The 17,395-nt window shown below is 56.3% G+C and overlaps 3 protein-coding genes across 7 annotated transcripts; 1 reads left to right on the top strand and 2 right to left on the bottom strand.

The window, feature by feature from the left end:
* Positions 1-94: 94 nt before the first annotated feature.
* On the bottom strand, positions 95-9,221 carry LOC128154891 (toll-like receptor 2). Of its 2 annotated transcripts, none has more exons than XM_052816084.1 (3): positions 8,880-9,221; positions 4,531-6,119; positions 95-3,460 (listed from the first exon to the last, which is right to left on the bottom strand). In XM_052816084.1, exon 3 carries the CDS (start codon positions 3,448-3,450, stop codon positions 2,095-2,097), a length of 1,356 nt encoding a protein of 451 aa, XP_052672044.1. In that variant the 5' UTR covers positions 3,451-3,460; positions 4,531-6,119; positions 8,880-9,221; the 3' UTR covers positions 95-2,094. The 2 variants fall into 2 exon arrangements, with proteins under 2 accessions (XP_052672044.1, XP_052672045.1); XM_052816085.1 differs by having other exon boundaries at positions 4,543-6,119.
* TMCO6 (transmembrane and coiled-coil domains 6) lies at positions 6,654-16,929 on the top strand. 4 transcript variants are annotated; one of them, XM_052816079.1, is made up of 12 exons: positions 6,654-6,762; positions 7,409-7,533; positions 7,783-7,892; positions 8,033-8,216; positions 9,476-9,580; positions 10,245-10,330; positions 11,487-11,603; positions 12,391-12,502; positions 12,591-12,765; positions 12,911-13,005; positions 14,709-14,876; positions 15,370-15,974. In XM_052816079.1, the coding sequence occupies exons 1-12, from the start codon at positions 6,678-6,680 to the stop codon at positions 15,532-15,534; spliced, it is 1,527 nt and encodes a 508-aa protein (XP_052672039.1). In that variant the 5' UTR covers positions 6,654-6,677; the 3' UTR covers positions 15,535-15,974. The 4 variants fall into 4 exon arrangements, with proteins under 4 accessions (XP_052672039.1, XP_052672043.1, XP_052672040.1 ...); XM_052816083.1 differs by lacking the exon at positions 15,370-15,974 and adding an exon at positions 16,833-16,929 and having other exon boundaries at positions 6,676-6,762; XM_052816080.1 differs by having other exon boundaries at positions 6,676-6,762; positions 12,914-13,005.
* NDUFA2 (NADH:ubiquinone oxidoreductase subunit A2) lies at positions 15,888-17,377 on the bottom strand. The gene is made up of 3 exons (XM_052816086.1): positions 17,227-17,377; positions 16,986-17,092; positions 15,888-16,086 (listed from the first exon to the last, which is right to left on the bottom strand). The coding sequence occupies exons 1-3, from the start codon at positions 17,325-17,327 to the stop codon at positions 15,995-15,997; spliced, it is 300 nt and encodes a 99-aa protein (XP_052672046.1). The 5' UTR covers positions 17,328-17,377; the 3' UTR covers positions 15,888-15,994.
* Positions 17,378-17,395: the final 18 nt, after the last annotated feature.

The following is a 17,395-nucleotide window of genomic DNA, read 5'->3' as shown; positions in this document are numbered from 1 at the left end:
CTGGCTCCAAGAGGGACATCTTTGCAAGCTGGGGACGGGAGATGAGGGACGTTGGACTATCATGAAGGTTTTCTAGACACAAGAAGCAACCACAAACCACAGAATCACATTTATTGGAGATCAGTCATACCAAGCAAGCACAGAAGGAAATGCTGAAGCTGAGGATCTCTGTGGTCTGTGGAAACGCAGACTGTGGGAGACAAAAGAGAGATCCCAGGACAGCCCCTGTCCCTTGCATTTGGACAGGACCAGGCACAATGAGGAGATGCACAGGCGTCCCTCCGTCTGCCACCATTCCCCCCTATAGAATGAGATTACAACGCTGCCCCTGTCTCCCTGAGCCCCTGCCTGCCCAAATGTCTTCAGGCGTGAGGGTGATGCCAGGCTGGACATGAGCCATCATTGCTAATGGAGCAAGCAGCACCTGGGGCTCCATCAGGAGCAGAGCAAGGGGTGGGGTTGTGCTTCACATGGGTGCTGCTAAGGGAAAGCAACTCCTAGGGTTCTGGGACACAGGGATTTCTCCTTCCTCATCCATTAGACAGCAGCTGCTGCTCCCTATTCTCAGGTCCAGCCAGTAGCAAGGCTGAGCACCAATCTCCAAGATGCAAATGCAGACACGTGGTGTACACACGTCCACATGGGTCAACACAAGCTGAGCAGTGCCTTTGCCTGCACCCATCTAACCACCAACGGTGCTCCCACGAACACAAGCACACAGGCAGCACAGCCCCATCCCTCCTCTCCAGCTGCTCAGGGGTGATGTGGGCTGGTGGCACAATCCCACACCCCCACCCTCAACCCACAGGCAGGTGCACACCCGTGTGCCCTCAAACACGCAACAGACCCCAAATCCGTCACAGATCCATGGCTGGACCCAAGGCCCTGTTTAGCCACTCTCCAGCTCCAGCCTTGGGTCTTTCCACACTCTGGTTTCCCACCCTCTGGCTAGTCCCAGCCTGTGTTTGCTCACAGATCACACATGTGCACAAACAGAATAGAGAGTGAGGTGACAGAAAATACCCAGGAATGGATTTTAATGAGAAGGCAGGACAGACCATGGGGACAAAGCACAGGGCTTTGCCAGGCAAGTGTGGCCTACCTACCACCAGCCCCCTTCTTCCCCGTCCCCATTTTCCCATGCTTGTTCCTTCCCTACCCACCCACCATGACCCTCCCTTTGATGCTTTCCATAAACATTCCCCAGTAAGTTTTGCATTCCCCCAGTCTCCCTCAGTATCCCATAATCAATTTTCTCTTTCCTATGAGACATTTTCTGAATAACCCAGAACCCAGAATAAACCCGTCTTCTTCCTACTGGTTAAAAAGTTTCTGGGTGAGCCTCTTCAAGGTCACACTTGAGGGGTTTGTCCACCAGTGCCTTGAGAGCTCAGGTCTTGGTTGCTGTCTGTGTTACCTCCCGCTTGTTAGTGTTTGTGCATAGGGGTGTTTAATTTATTCATTTTCCTGTCTTTTGTGGTTTTTCTCTTATGCTAAACAGCAGTTAAGCAGACATCCTCACAACCCAGGTATCCTCACAGCCACGCCCAGCCATAGCCCCAGGTAAGGAGAGGTGGAGGATCAGCAAAGGGGCCACGGGGGCTGCAAGAACAGCTGGGCTGGGGGGCACAAGGCTACGAGGAGGGGCGGGGGGGGCTCTGGGTGGGGACCACCAGACCCCAGTGAGGCTTGGGGCACCTGAGCACCACCTGCAGCAGTGCAAATATGATGGAGCTGAACATCTCTTGTTCGGGGCAGATGATATCACAGCGGCAATGGGTGCCTGTTGGGGCTTGGGGAGTTAGAGCTGGCCATAAGGAAAACCCCTCTGGGAGGATGCAGCCCTGCGACAGAGCATGGCAAGGAGCTTTGCTTGGGGGTTTCCCTAAAACTTGGACAGGCAGAGCTACAGCCACTGTGGGATAATGCTGGGGACAGTCCTGCTCCACGGGGGAGCCTGGACTGGGGACATCAAGACAGCCCCTCACCAGAACTTGGGGGTCCTGTGAGTCTTCCCACAGAGATCATGGCCTTGCAGCCCCTGGGGCTGAGCCCCTGTGGGGAAGCACTGGTGGGAACGGTCACACATCGCCTTCACACTCTGCGGCAGGGCCGGGCGAGCCCAGGCCTGGATCTGACCAGGCAGATGGCCCCGGCTACCCCAAGCAGGGCGAGGGCAACACAGACAGGGGCAATCACTGCAGCACTGTTACACTGCAGCACCGAGACCGGCACGTCCTTCACCAGCCTGCCCTGGTAGTGAGGTGGGGAGTGACACATGTAGTCCTGGGGCCAGCCCTGCCCAAGGTGCCCCATGCCCGCCAGCGCCTGGAGCCCCCCGGCCCCAGAGCACGAGCAGTTGTAGGGGTTGCCGGCCACAGCCACGTCCCACAGGCGTCCCAGGAGCTTCACCTCATCCCATGGCAGCTCTGTGATCAAGTTGTTGTCTAGGTGGAGGGTCTCCAACATGGGGCAATTCCTGATGGAGGGGGAAGCCTGCAGCATGTTTTGGCTCAGGAAGAGCTTCTTCAGGGAGCGAAGGGAGATGTCTACAGTGTGGAGGTGGTTGCAGCCCATGTCCAACACTTCTAGACTGGGAGGCAGAGGTGTGAGGACTTTATCCAAGCCAGTGTTGGACAAGTTAAAAATTCGGAGGGACGCCGGCCACTGGCAGGAGGAGGACAGGTCTGCCATGAGCTTGTTCTGGCTGAGATCTAGATGCTGGAGCTCACGCAGCAGCTGCACGCTTTCACACACGCTGTGGTAGGATGTCAGGTTGTTGCGTTGCAGACTCAGTACCTGAAGCTGAGGGAAAGCCCCCTTGCAGAAGGCGTGCATCAAGCTCTCATCCCCAACACTGTTTTGTGCCATGTCCAGGGAGCGCAGAGCTCTGAACACCCTTCCGATGCCACAGGGCAGGTTGGTGACATGGGAGCCAGTGACAGCCAGCTCCTGCAGGGTCTCCAGCCAGCTGCTTAGACTAGAGAAGTCCTGCTCACGGCCTGTCAGCGGGGCAGATGTCACGTTGTGGAAGTGCAGGGACAATATGGGCAAGTCCTGGCGGGCCATTTCATCCCAGTTGCCTCTCCCCTCAAAAATGCAGCGCTCAAACACCAGCTCCTGCACCTGGGTGTAGGAGAAGAGCCTCAGGACTCGGGCAAGGAGTATCTCAGGCACCAGGAGATCACCAAAAATTATTTTCCTGATGACAAGGGAGCCCAGCATTTCAATGGCAGAGGGGTCCAGGTTGCCGATTGGGAAGGCTATGTATCTCTCCAGCTCTCCCCCCAAAAACTCCACAACAGAGGCTGGGAGGCACTGGATGATGCTGCTTACGCTTTCCTGGGACAGGTTATAGCACACACAGTGCTCCTGAGTGCGATTGAAGAAACACCTGCCTTCTGCCTCCAACAGCCCCAGCCCCAGGAGGAGGAGAGCAGCCACATTCATGGTGAACAACCTAGAGATGAGGAGAGCAATGGTGAAAGGCAGCACTCTTGTGACAGCTGAGGAGACCGTTCAGATCCAGCCAACTGGAGGGCTGGCTTGGGCAGGTTCGGCCCCAGAGAGCTGCCCCTCAGGCAGACGGCGCTGCCCTTGTCCCTCCTGCCCAACTGCCCTTTGTGTGGGTCCAGCACACCCCACCAGCACCCGCCTGGCTACTCAGCCATGACTCAGGGCAAAGCTCAAATCACCAGTGAAACACCCAAAAGCTACACCTGTGCCACCCGCTCCTCGGCGGGGAGTCGGTGGCAGTGGTCTCACCCCACCCCAAAAGCAGGGTTTCAGCGAAGCAGGGTGGCTCCTCCGGCGGCAGCAGCTACCGGGCTCTGCGCTTTCTGGCCTGGGCTGCTTTGCTGCAGACTCCCATTCCTAAGCGACCAGGAAATCTCATGGATCAGGAGAAACTAGAAATGTTGAGTTACAGACAGCGAAGCCAGTTATATCAGTCTGACCGCAGGATGGGAGAGCCACAGCTCTGTTTGTTTCTCTGCATGGTGCACTCTGTAATCTGGGGCAGGAAATTGCAACACAGGGCTTCATATTTTCCTTTTTCTCACTCAGAGATTTGATTCATTACCAGCCTCCAAGAGGATGGTAGAAAATAATTTCTGAGGGTCTGTATGCATCTCTGTCAGCACCGAGTATTGTTTTGCTGTCCAGCTGACGGGAGAGTCTTATAAAACAGATCGCAGAAAAGCAGCAAGCAAAGATTAAAGGCTCCTAAGAATGTGATGACTTAGCTCTGCCTGAGCACCCAGACGGGGCAGTGGCGAGGAGTCTTTGGGGGTCTCCAATCCAACCTCCCGCTTCCAGCAGGTCTGTTGCCAGCACTAGCCCGGATCAGCCACAGCTTTTTCTGGCTGCGTCTCAAAAATCTCCCAGGACGGAGCTCTCTGTGCTGTCGCGGGGGGCTGCACCACCCTCCCGGGGAGAAGCTCTCCTCCAGCACTTAGGTGAAGTCTCCCTCACTGGGGGGGGGGGGGGGGGGGGCAGCACGAAGCAGGGTGGGTTTGTCCAGTGACTCACCAGGCAACTCACACCGAAATGTTTCCTTGCCCCACGGCTGCTTCCTCTAGCTGCTGCCAAATCTACGGCTTAGGTGCCAAAGGCTCTGCAAGTGCTTGGCTCTCCCCGGCGCCTGAACCTCCTCTGCCTCCAGCCGGATGAGACCTCAGTGCCTGCAGGTGTCTTCCAGCTGCCGTTGGTGCTTCCGCAGCCTGTCCTGCCTGTGTTTAGATCCACGTGTTTGGGGCTGATGGGCACCTCGAGGCAGGCTCCCGGGCACTGCCCCTGCTCCCGCTGCGTGACTTCCTAAGCAGGACAGGGCTGGCTGTGCCACAGGAAGCAACGCTCCACGCAGCAGCCGCCCAAGTCACTTCTGCTTCGCTTCCCTGCAGCAAGGGACTCTTGCGGCTGCCCATGGCCATGGGCTGGGAGGGTTTTTGGTCCAAGTGTCAATTCTGCTTACTTTCCTAGGAAGGATGAGGGAAGGGAGTGCAGTCAAGGTTCCCTAAATGCACTCTCGGGACCAGTCCAAACACACCTTTGCTTCCAGATGCTCTGGGCTTGCTGTGCCTTGGAGCCTACTGGGTGCTGAGCACCCTGCACAAGGCAATGCAGAAGGGTATGGGACTGTCATACCCAGTATCCAGACCATCCCCAGATGGCTGTGTCCCATGTAGGGTGGGGACAGGACAAATTCCCATCTGCTGTGTGCACAGCCCAATGCTGCAAAGGGCACTTCTTCACCCAAGCTCGGCTTCCTTGGCAAGATAGCTACTAGGCTTGGCCAGGGAACTCAGATCACTTGCCCCATGCTCCTTTGGCAGCTGGTGGCTGTGCCTGCACCAAGATGTTAACGCTCTCCGTCAGCGAGCAGAGACCACCAGGCATTTGGAAAGATCTGTCAGGGATTTTTTCTTCCCTGGGGATTTCTCTGCCTGTGTTGGTTTCAGAAAGGCAACAAAACTGCACAGCTAGAAGATGCAATTCCCAGTTTGTTGTTAATGCGGCATTACAGAGAGACACTCTCAGTGCGACAACAGCTGGGGCCGGAGCTGCCTGTCCCACGCACTCTGCTGCTGGGTGGGTGAAGGGAAAGTCTCCTTTTGGTTGTTACATCTACTGCAGCTCATTTTCTTATTCCTGGCATCTCAGGTGGAGCGCTGCACTGCTTTGCTGCCTTTCCTTGAACAATTTCTTGTGTAGAGGGGTTCAGCCATTCCATGATTCCTCTTCTCCATCCTCAGGTTACACAAAACTGCTGCTGTGTGCATCATGGAAAAATCACAGCAGCCTTTCTGAGTTCTCCTCACTACTCCTTTTGGTGAGGTCGGCAGCTCTCTCTGGGCCTGGTACCTTTTAATTGCTCATTCCTGGCCACCAGCTGCAAATTCCCCCAAATGCCTTTCTGGGGAAAAATGAGCTCTTCTATCTCCTCAGTGGCCAGCCACACCCCGCTTCAAAGACACGTGGTGTTGGAAGCACCTTTTGGGTGACGACTTTCTTGTTCTCGTCACCACCGTGGAAGATCCCAGGACACCGAGACCCTGTTGTCTTATGTTTCTGGTGAGTCTCTGGGCTTTTTTTGGCTTCAACAAACATGCACTCCAGCCCTGTGGGGACAGAAACTGTGCCTGAGCCCACAGGCTGGCTGGTTTCAGCCCTGCAAGGCCGGAGGAGTTCATCCTCTGGTTCCCCCCCCCCCCCGCTGTGCACACTCGTGTCTATGTCCCCGCAGCCAGTGCCGTGACCGCTGACCGCACCGAAGAGGGTCACCATGCGCTCCCCCACGCAGCGGGGCCGCCCAAGCTCCCTCCTGAAGCCGCAGCAGCAGGACGGTGGGAGATGCCCCAGCAGAGCCCCTGCCGCGGGAAGGGCTGATCCCGGTCCTGCTGGGCTGGGAGCTGGGCAGGCGGGGGGGGGGGACACTGGGCCTCGGGCCCCGGGGCTCCCCGGGCTGCGGGCGGACCCCGGCGGCCGAGCCCTCAGGGGGAAGAGCGGGGCCCCGGCCTCCCTTCCCGGGGCTGCCCGGCGACCCCTCCGTGATCCGGCCCGCCTCCGCCCGGCCTCCCCCCCGCTGCCCTGCCCGCCTTTCGCCCCGCCCCGCCCCGCCCCGCCCTCCTCCTCCTCCCCCTCCCCCTCCCCCTCCTCCCTCTCCTCCCTCCGCCGCCATGTGGGGCCGGCGGCGGCGCGGCGTCGGGCCCAGCGGCAGTGGCACGGAGGAGCTGCGGGCCCGGCGGCGAGAGCGAGAGGCAGGTCCGCCCCGGGACCGGGGAGGGGGCAGCGCGGCAGGACGGGGCCGGGCCCTGGGCCGAGGTCTCGGGGCCGGAGGGGCCCGGGCGGTTTGGCCCCCCCCGCCGTGGGTGACGGGGCCGCTGGTGGGAGTCCCCACGGCCGCCGGCTCTGCCCCACAGCGGGACCCAAACAGAGCCCCGGCCTCCCGCCCCGTCTGGGGGTGCACAGGATGGTTGGCATCTGCGGGCAGCCTGTCCACTCGGGGTAGCATTTTACAGTGGGTTGGGTTTTTTTTAATCCACGTGAGTTTTCTGCCCTGGATGCCCCATTTCCTCAACCACCTCCCTGCAATTTGAGTTTTCCAAGGTCTCGCCTATGTAAAACCAGCCTTGGGTCCCTCCCGGTGCGGCCGCCCTGGTCCTCACGCCTCTGTCCTGCTTTCATGCCGGTTTGCCCAGCTGTGGCTTTGCCCGTTGGCGAGTGAGTGCCCGACCCGCAGCCCTGCGGCATGCAAGGTCTAAGTGCAGTCACGGTCTCGCGTGTCTCTCCCTGGCTCGCACAAGGAGGAACTGGCAGTTTTTCCCTCTTAAAAGGGATGAGGCTCTTTGGTGGGATGGAAAAGCATCTTGACCTAGGCAGGTGGTGACGGGGACCGATTCGATCACAGCTCTCAGGAAAGCCCGGCGGCAGGAGCAGCTGGTCAGCAAGCGGCTTCTGCGGGAGGACACTGCAGCAGAGGAGGGTGGACAGGATGGAGCAGAGATCGTGCCGGACCCTCTCTCAGAGGATGAGGTGAAGAGCATGACGTTCTCCGTGGTGATGGGGGTCCCTGGGGTCTTCCCCAGCCTCTAGACATGTGGAGGAGCCTGGGTGGAGGTGGGTTTGGGAGTGTTTTCTAAGTCACTGCCAGACATGGTGAGAAACAGTAACGTTCTTTGTGACCATCTTTGCGCCCTGCATTTCTCTGCATCCAGGATTAACGGGATGAAATCTTAACCCTGGCACTGCTTGAAATTCACCCATCTTTTAATTTTCGGATAGGTTCTTGAGCTGCTCAGAGGCGTGCAGAGGGCTTCAGAAGAGAGGAAAAGATCACTCGGCCGTCTCCGCTGGGCTCTGCAGAACAAGGAGACTCAGCAGAAGTTTGTCAGGTCAGCCCAGGTCTGGCACTGCATGGCTGTTACCAAGGGCATGTCCAGAGTGGCTCTTTGTCCCGGTTGTTGTGTGGGTGAGCTGGTGTGTGGCCGAGGGTGGAAGGCAGGAGGTGACAACACCCTTTGGGTTCCACCAGGCTGGACGGCAGCATCCGGACACTCATTGGGCTCTTCACCAGCAGCCTGGCTGACATGCAGATGGAAGCAGCCCGCTGTCTCCATGAGCTCTCCCACTCCAGTGACCCTGCTGTGGCTGAGGCATGTCTGCCAGTGACCTCCTATCTCCTCACCTACCTCTCAGGACACAGCGTTGAGTTCATGGTAAGATCCGTGCTTGCGTTTGCCAGGGCTCGGGCACCTGATAAGCTTTTGGTAGCGGCTGGGTGTTGACCTCTTTTGGCCAGCCTTAACCTAACATGGCTCACAAAGGAGTGCTGGTGGGAAGGGGCCCTCTGCAAGTCTCTAGTCCAGCCTTCCCCTTGGAGCAGGACTGTCCCCGGTGCTAGCCCAGGGCAGCAAGGCTTTGTCTGGCCAAGTCTTGGAAATATGGAGACCCCCTACACTGTGGCCTGTCCCAACACCAAGAGGAGTTTGGATCCATCGTGTTTGCACCTCCTTCCAGGTAGCTGCAGGCTGCTCTTAATGCTCCCAAGCCTCATCTGGGCCAGGCAAATCCTCCTGCCGCAGCCCAGGACGCACTGGTTTGCCCCACTTGCAGTGGGTTCCTCCTCTTGAGCTCCAAGCTCTGTTTAGGGAAGCAGGAACTTCCCTACAGGCTGTGGCAGTTGGACTCCATCATCAGACATGTGGTCTGGCCTCTTGATGCAGGCTGGACCTGGACGGGAGGTACCTTGGTGTCTGTGTGGTGGGTAAAGCAGAAATACTAGATGTGGGCCAGTTTAGGTGTTTTAAAAGATCTTGGAAAAGTGAAAGAGATGGGCAGCAGCAGTCTGGGATGCAGGAACAGCTACTTTGTCAGCTTACCTTCCTGCAACAAGCAGGCAGGCTTTCGGCAAGGTCGGGAGGAAGAGCAGAGCGTCTGTGGCTCCAAGCTGTGCAGTTTGATCTGGGCGAAGGAGCGAACAGTCAGAGTAGCTCTGGAACACCCATGTGTTTTTCCAGCTGCCGAGCAGTGCGCCTTCTGCAGTGCACTGTGCTCCTTTGAGAAGCAGACAGGATCAGAGCTAAGGACCAAGATGGGGAGCAACCCCAAGGTGATGATCACATTTTAATGCAGCACACCAGCAGTCTCCAGGAGAATACTGTGGAATTAGAGGTGTCTCAGAGAAATGTTGTAGCAATAATTAGAAGCCTGAAAAACCTCCAAAGTAGAAGTGATCAGATCCTGACCTGAGCCAGATAGAAAAAGAATAAATTGAAGCTGATACAGCTGGGAATGGGGTAGCTGGAGAATCCAGCAGTATCTGTCTCTGTTTACCCCTCTGGAGACAGCTTCTGCCCTGCTCAGGGGAAGTGTGTGCCCTAGTCCCAGGGTGCAGGGACCTAGAGGCCTTGCTCACTGGCCACAGTCCCCCTGTGGAGTGCAGAGGAGGTAACTTGCTCTCTTGGGCATGTTTCAGGAGCTGTGTTTGTACACGCTGGGGAACCTGGTAGTAGAAAGCGAAGCTGTGAGGAAGCAGCTTCTGCCTCAGGGCATCATTCCAGTGCTGGCATCCTGCATCCAGGTGGGTGAAATAGCTCAGTCACACTCTTCCCCTGCCCTGCCCCAGAAAGACGTCTTTTCTTATGCCCTTGAGATGCTGGCTGACAGTACTGAGTTACCAGCCCTCCTTCCAGCTGTGGCCACAGGCAGAGACCCCTCTGCAGAGGTCTGTTCCCTTGCAGGTGAGGGTCTCTCATGGGCTCTCCTGCACTCCATTTTTGGGGTCAGGTCACCACCCTGTGCTCTTCTGCAGCTGAATGTCTCACATCCGTAACTGCGGCTTGCCAATAAACAGTCTGTAACACGGGGAGCTGGAGGCTTCTCCCCTCTGCACGTCTTGGGTCCAGCAGGCATATGAGACCAACACAGTGAGCAGGGCTGTCGTTTGCAGATCTGAATGCTCAAAGCAGCACTGCTGCTGTGTTTGGGTTCCTGGATCCCTACAGCTGCAGCCCATGTTGAGTGTGGGGAGGGGGAACAGCTCAGCTTTGGTGTGGCCACAGGTTGCTCTGTCACCCCCAGTCCCCTGCTATGCCCCCTTTTCTCCAGGCATGGAGAGACTGCACGGATCAGCTGCTTGGTTTGGTGTGAAAAAGAGGTATTGCCCTCTCACCAGCACGGCAGCTGGCACCCTGGGATCCCCTGGCTGTGGCATGCAGGATTAGCTTTGTTCTGTTTGGTTGCAGTCCCCGCATGAGGCTGTGCTGGAAGGTCTGGGCTATGTCCTCTCACAGCTCCTCCAAGCCAAGGAAGCCCCCACAGAGATCATACCGTGAGTCCAAGCCTCTGTCCTGGTTTTGGCTGGGATAGAGTTAATTTTCTTTCTAGTAGCTGGTATAGTGTTATGTTTTGGATTCAGTATGAGAAGAATGTTGATAACACACTGATGTTTTCAGTTGTTGCTAAGTAGTGTTTATACTAAGGCAAGGATTTTTCAGCTTCTCATGCCCAGCCAGCAAGAAGGCTGGAGGGGCACAAGAAGTTGGGAGGGGACACAGCCAGGGCACCTGACCCAAACTGGCCAAAGGGGTATTCCATACCATGTGACGTCACGCCCAGTATATAAACTGGGGGGAGTTGGCCTGGGGGGGGATCTCTGCTTGGAAACTAACTGGGCATCGGTCAGCGAGCGGTGAGCAATTGCATTGTGCATCACTTGGTTTGTATATTCCAATTCTTTTATTATTATTGTAATTTTATTATTGTTGTTATTTTCTTCCTTTCTGTTCTATGAAACTGTTCTTATTTCAACCCACGAGTTTTACTGGTTTTTTTTTCACAATTCTCTCCCCCATCCCACTGGGTGGAGGGGAAGTGAGTGAGTGGCTGCACGGTGCTTAGTTGCTGGCTGGGGTTAAACCATGACAGCCTCTTAACCCTGCATCAGGATGGGCCCTGGGGCCCAGCATGGTATTTGCGTGCCAGGGACAGCGACGCCTTTCTCATCCCAGTAATATTAATAGTTCAGAGCAGAATCCTATCAGAACTATGGAGGTTCTGTTGCAGATCGGGGTGCGGGGCTTGACTTTTTTCCCTCAGCCTCATCTGAGCAGACAGCTCTGGTATTTCGGTAAAGGACAGTGTTGAGCAGAGAAGGCTCACAGGGGAATTCTGGCTGTATTCCTGCTGCGAAGGAAAAGATCAGCTTGACAGCCCCCAGTGCAAAAAATGTGACCCCAGCCAAGGTGTCCTGAGTGCCTCCAGGCCCTGCCATGGGCAGGGAGAGCTTGTGCTGGGCCTTAGTGGTGCCTGAGGCTGCAGCCCTTAAGTAAGAGTCTCCTCCAGGTGTGTTTTTTGGAGCATGTGGCCCCCAGTACAGGCGAGAGCAGCTCTCTGCTTGGTGGCCAGGGCTAGTGTCTTTCTGCCAGTTGTCTGTCTTGCTTGTGCTCTGGCCTGTGCCTCCATTAACTCTGCTGTTCTGACCCCAGCTTGGTTCTGGACTCTGTTCTCCCCCAGCACATGCTTCGACTGGTTTGCTCTGGCCTCAAGGCTGGGATAGGAACAGCCGTGGAGTTTGCATGGTGTCTCCACTACATCGTTTGTAGGTAAACATGCTTTTCTCCTCATTTTGAGTTCCCTGGGGGCAGCCAAAGAGAGAGGCATGAAGGCTCAGGGTCCTGTGAGGAGACCAGGATTGCCTTCCCTTGCCCCTTTCCCTTGCCCCTTTCCCTTGCCCCTTTCCCTTGCCCCTTTCCCTTGCCCCTTTCCCTTGCCCCTTTCCCTTGCCCCTTTCCCTTGCCCCTTTCCCTTGGGAAAGCAATTTCACTGCCATCCTGGGCATTCCAGCTCTCGTGTCTAAGCGCACACGTGCTATTTGCAGGATCACTGAGTTCCTTTACAGGGTAATAACAGGTGATAAACCTGAGAAGGCTGTTCCTAGTCCTCCAAAACCCCCCAATCGCCTCCCCATATCTGGAGTTGTCCCCTGCACTGCCCAAGGCAAGCTCCCTGAATCCTTGTGCTTCTGGGGTTGGCTCAGTGTCACCTGGCTGGGCTGGCTGCTGCCAACAGTCTCTGTCTGCCTTGGCATGGCTGCTCCAGTGCCATCTCTTTCAGCAGCCCCAGCAGAAAGGAATGTGTAGGTACTCAAAGAAGGATCGGGGCTGTTGTTTCCAGACCCGCACAGATAATTCCAGTGGATCTGGAATTTTTACCATGGGCTTTTAAACTTTCTCATAAACTCAGAAACAAGCTGCTATTCAAACATGAAACAAGCCCTGTGGTGGTTCAGGAGATTGCTCTGAATTTCCAGGCCCCATTGTTTGGCGACAGCTGCAGCAGTTTTCCCTCTATGAGTGCTGAAAGCAACCATGCTGTCCCTTCCCTTTGCAGCCATACAGCCAATGCGGCATTGCTGTCGCTGGGGGCCTTGCCTGCCCTCACCTCACTCTTGCTCGACCTGGCTTCTGAAATCCCCCAAGATGCTCCCGAGGGCCTGGAGCTGGTAAGACGCGGGTAGGGTGCTGGCTGTTCTCGGCACTGCTGTGGGGATTTGGTCCGGCTAAAGGGTTCTGTGTTTCCCACCGTCACAGCTCGTCTGTCCAGTGCTGCGGTGTCTCAGCAACCTGCTCGCAGAGGAGACTGGCTGTGAAGTCCAGATCCAGGACGAGCGCCTGCTCGTCGCCCTCTTCCTCATCCTGCAGTGCTTCCTCCAGCAGCACCCGTTCATCGTACAGGAGTGTCTCTGGCTGCTGAACAACCTCACAGGTGAGTGTCCCACAGGGCTGTCAGCAGAGCCGGAGCTGCTGCCGGGACCTGCCTTGATTGCTGGCAGACTCATGGCATCTTGTCTACAGAGACGTCCCTCAGAAACCTTGATTTTATTGACACGTTCCTTCTCTGCCCACCCTAGCAGACAAACCCTTCTTCTGCTCCACTCTGCTCTCCCTCGACTTGCTCCCGGCCCTGCTGCAGCTCCTGCCATGTTCCCAGATGGCCAGTGTGTTGGTAAGACCTCGCCTCGTGTCCCAGGTCTGGGGGGAAGAGCTGGACTTTCAGGAGCATGAATCCTGCATGCACAGTGCTGAAGTTGGAGGTTGGCTTGGGGCAGTAGCAACAGCTTGGCAGAAGGTCTCGTGTTGTGGTAGAGTCACCATCCGCCTCCCCTGAAGTCACTGCGTCTGTTTTTACCCTTCACGGAGTCCTGCCCCAGCAGAAAAGGGGTCCCAAGGCAGATGTTAACTTGGGGCCAGGCCTGCCAGCAGCTGCAGCAGGCCCAGGGAGGCTGCTGCCACCTTCTTTTGGAAGACCCTAAAGCTTTGACACTGTCTCTCATGGCATACTCCTTGAGAAACTGGCGTCTCGTGGCCTGGATAAGTGTACTCTTCACTGAAAAACTGGCTGGATGGCCAAGCCCAGAGGGTTGTGGTGAATGTGGTGAAATCCAGTTGGCGGTGGGTCACAAGTGGTGTTCCCCAGGGCTCGGTGTTGGGCCCTGTTCTGTTTAATATCTTTATTGATGATTTGGATGAGGGGATTGAGTGCACCCTCAGCAAGTTTGCAGACGACACCAAGTTGGGAGGCAGGGTCGATCTGCTTGAGGGTAGGGAGGCTCTACAGAGAGATCTGGACAGGCTGGATCGACGGGCTGAGGCCAATCGTATGAAGTTCAACAAGGCCAAGTGCCGGGTCCTGCACTTCGGTCACGGCAACCCCATGCAGCGCTACAGGCTTGGGGAAGAGTGGCTGGAAAGCTGCCCGGCAGAGAAAGACCTGGGGGTGCTGGTTGACAGCCGGCTGAATATGAGCCAGCAGTGTGCCCAGGTGGCCAAGAAGGCCAATGGCATGCTGGCCTGTATCAGAAATAGTGTGGCCAGCAGGAGCAGGGAGGTGATTGTTCCCCTCTACTTGGCACTGGTGAGGCCGCACCTCGAGTACTGTGTTCAGTTTTGGGCCCCTCACTACAGGAAAGACGTTGAGCTGCTGGAGCGTGTTCAGAGAAGGGCAACCAAGTTGGTGAGGGGCCTGGAGCACAAGTCTTATGAGGAGCGGCTGAGAGAACTGGGGCTGTTTAGTCTAGAAAAGAGGAGGCTGAGGGGAGACCTTATCGCTCTCTACAACTACCTGAAAGGGGGTTGTAGTGAGGTGGGTGCTGGTCTCTTCTGTCAGGTGTCTGGAGATAGGACAAGAGGAAATGGCCTCAAGTTGAGGCAAGGGAGATTTAGGTTAGATATTAGGAAAAATTTTTTTACTGAGAGGGTTGTCAAACATTGGAACGGGCTGCCCAGGGAAGTGGTTGAGTCACCATCCCTGGAGGTATTCAAAAAGCGAGTGGACGGGGTACTTCAGAACATGGTTTAGGGGGCATGGTTGATGGTTGGACTTGATGATCTTGAAGGTCTTTTCCAACCTAAATGATTCTATGATTCTATGGTTTAGGGGGTCCTGGAGGGATGCTTTGCCAAGGGGTGGGTGGTACAGCTGCATCTGCTTGGCACAGGGATGAACAGTGCCTTATAGTGGCGATGGAGGAGGCTTTTAAAGACCATTCAAAATCCAGCTGGTTGATGGGCATGTGGCTTTGGGGAAGCACCTGGCAGGACCTCCAGGGAGAACATGGGGAGTTCTCGAGAGCCCTCCTAAGCCTGTCAGGAATCTGCCCACTAATGAAGTGTTCATTGCTCACTCTCTCTCATGGCTTCTCTGTCCAGGTCCTGACAGTTCTGTGCAATATAGCGGAGAAGGGGCCAGGCTACTGCCAGCAGCTGCACCAGCAGCCTGCCCTGCCCCTGCTGCTGCCCACCCTCACGCTGCCCAACCCCGAAGTGGTGGGGCAGTGCCTCGAGCTGCTGCACCTCCTCTTCCTGCACTGGCCAGAGGTAAGAGCAGGGGGGTACCTGCCCCAGAATCAAGCATGACATCATAAAGCTGTGGATGGGGATGATTACCATTATTTAAATAATACTGTTTTCAGTCATTGCCACGCTAGCCCCCCACTCTTCAGCACCCAAACATGTGCCTGAAGGGGGGCACTTGTGTGATGCAGAGGGTGGAAACCCTTCTTGTTTCTCTGAGGAGTTCCTTTTCATTGACAATGACTGGTTTTTGGGCAGGTTGTTTGTACCCTTTGAGATTATTATGGGGGAATTATTTTGATTCAGTTGTACTGACTTCAAGCCCTGTGCACTCCCAGCCAGCAATCAGCATGGCTGGATTTACCTGGCTTGGGAATTTAGCATCTGGTAGGGCTCTGGGGAATTCCTTCAGCTCCGTTCCCTGGGCTGTACAATGGTGGCTCTGGGCAGACAGGATCAGCTGTAGCAGCTATACTCAGGTGGCAGGCAGCCAGGTCTCACCCCACCTCTCGCACAGGCTGCTGCTGACTTTGTCAGGCAAGGCGGGCACCGGGCCCTTGAGCAGCACCAGAGCACCCCAGAACTCCAGGAGCGGGCACGAGCACTGCTGGACATGGTTGGGCAGCCCCTGGGAGCCTCCGCCTTCAGTCCTTGCCATGCCACGTTGTCTGCCTTCTCCTAGGCCACACCACCTCCCTTCCCTCCCCCTGCACTCCAAGGAGGAGTAAACTGTTTGTTCACCCTGTGCCCTCCTTTCCCAAGGGCTGGTTACGGGTCTAACCGCCAGCTGTAAGCACCAATGCTGGCTGCATGGGGACACTGGTCCTTGGCAAGATATGGGTGTTTCCATCCTTGTTGCCACCTCGTAGCTACCAGCAGGCTGCCCCGTGCCTCCCCAGAGCTTGCTGCAGGAGCAGAGCTGAGCTGCAACCTGGGCAGATGGGCTCTTGATGATGGGGAGATGGTGTATAAACCCTCCTGAATTGGCTGTTCCCTCCAGCATCTCCTCTTGGCTTTAAACCCAACATGCGAAGCTCAGGGTAAGCACGTTGCATTTATGTGATTGATAAGTTAAAAGATACATGTTTTACATTAAAGATCATCAGTCAAGTCTCCAGCGCACACATATTTACTGTCTGTCTTCACACCTTGCTTTTCACAATGTTCTCCAAGGCCTTGGCCACTTCATCCACGGTAAGGTTGTTCAGCGGCACGCTCTTCTCCTTGCCAAACTCTGCAGGAAAGACAGAGGGTGAGAGAGGGGGCAGGTGCCTCGGTCCTTTTCTGGAGCAAGGGCAACCCAAAGCCCTGGTTTAGGTTTCCCAAGCGCTACTGGTGTCACAGCCCAGGTTCCTATCACCACCCTTTTGCACCCACCACTCCCCAGAGTGCCTCCCTGTGCCCAAGTTATTGTTTCCACCTTCTCTTTCTCAGCCTTTCCATTGGAGAGAAGCCAGTGCAGCCCAACACATTTCCTTGCCTCTTTTTGTTAACTTTTGCTGCGCAGCAGCTGGGCAGAGGCCACCACCACATCCCAAACCAACCTGATGGCTTTCAACCTGGTCACATCAAGATGCTCACCAACACTTCAGTAAAATTGTGCTGAAAAACTTGTTCCTACAGCAGGTCCTACCCAGGGGTATTATTTCCCAGCAAGTCACATACACACAAGAGACAGGCGCTATACCAGCAGGCCCGACTGGCCTGTGCACTCGCACTGGGAAACTTGTGCTTAAAGAGTCATTGCATCTCTGAAAGAAAGTTTCTAAGCTATTTTTGTCCAGCCCAGATGGCTTTAGGAAGAAAACAAAGCCTTTACAAATGAGCTTTTCTGCTCCCTCCTTGGCATTCCACTGAGAACGCAGGGAAAACAAAAACAGAAACATTTTTCTGTATAGGAATCCTACGGGGTGGGAAATGGCAGCCACAAGCTGGCAAACCACCTTCTGAGCCGCAGGTCCCTTTTTTACCTCCCACCAGGTCACGCAGCTGTAACACACTTCTCTGAAGTCAGTCTCCACCTTGCCTCGCAGACAGCTGCTCCCTCTCTGCCAATGTCCCTTACTGTAATTGCTGAACCCCCCCATTTGCTGCAGACCCGGCGGTGCTTCCCAGCGGGCGGCCCCCACTTACCGTATCGAGCCCAGAGCTTGGGCTGGACACCGGAGCACTCGCGGATCAGGATGGGGAAGTCGGGATTTGCCTTCTTCAGGGTCACGTAGTGCTGCTCGATGAAGTCTCTGGGGAGGGAAGGGGGAACGGTGGATCCCCGTGGCTGAGTCCGCTGGGACCGGGTAGGCTGAGAGCAGGCCGGTACCTCACGCTCCCCCCTCGCCGGGCCCGCCCGCGGAGCAGCCGCCCGGCCCCGACTCACCTGACGCCGCGGCTGCCCGGGGAGCGCTGGCACAAATGGATGCGAAGCTCCCGCAGGCTGCGGCCCAGCCCGCCCCCGATGCCCCTCACAACCGCCGCCATCTTCTCTCTACACCTGACAACAACACGGGGGCGCGACTTCGACGCCCGCCAATCGCGGCGCCCGCCAA

This window comes from Harpia harpyja, chromosome 20 (genome assembly GCF_026419915.1).
Source record: "Harpia harpyja isolate bHarHar1 chromosome 20, bHarHar1 primary haplotype, whole genome shotgun sequence".
In the NCBI taxonomy this organism is placed as follows: domain Eukaryota; kingdom Metazoa; phylum Chordata; class Aves; order Accipitriformes; family Accipitridae; genus Harpia; species Harpia harpyja.
This window is presented reverse-complemented; position numbering and strand designations above follow the sequence as displayed.

Excerpts from the sequence above, each read along its gene's own strand:
- NDUFA2 (XM_052816086.1), bottom strand. The coding sequence starts at position 17,327 with ATGGCGGCGGTTGTGAGGGGCATCGGGGGCGGGCTGGGCCGCAGCCTG. Across the intron at positions 17,093-17,226 it reads CCGGGCAGCCGCGGCGTCAG|AGACTTCATCGAGCAGCACT; the intron begins GTGAGTCGGGGC and ends TTCCCTCCCCAG. Across the intron at positions 16,087-16,985 it reads CAAGCTCTGGGCTCGATACG|AGTTTGGCAAGGAGAAGAGC; the intron begins GTAAGTGGGGGC and ends TCTTTCCTGCAG.
- TMCO6 (XM_052816079.1), top strand. The coding sequence starts at position 6,678 with ATGTGGGGCCGGCGGCGGCGCGGCGTCGGGCCCAGCGGCAGTGGCACG. Across the intron at positions 7,893-8,032 it reads ACTCAGCAGAAGTTTGTCAG|GCTGGACGGCAGCATCCGGA; the intron begins GTCAGCCCAGGT and ends GGGTTCCACCAG. Across the intron at positions 9,581-10,244 it reads TGCTGGCATCCTGCATCCAG|TCCCCGCATGAGGCTGTGCT; the intron begins GTGGGTGAAATA and ends GTTTGGTTGCAG.
- LOC128154891 (XM_052816084.1), bottom strand. The coding sequence starts at position 3,450 with ATGAATGTGGCTGCTCTCCTCCTCCTGGGGCTGGGGCTGTTGGAGGCA.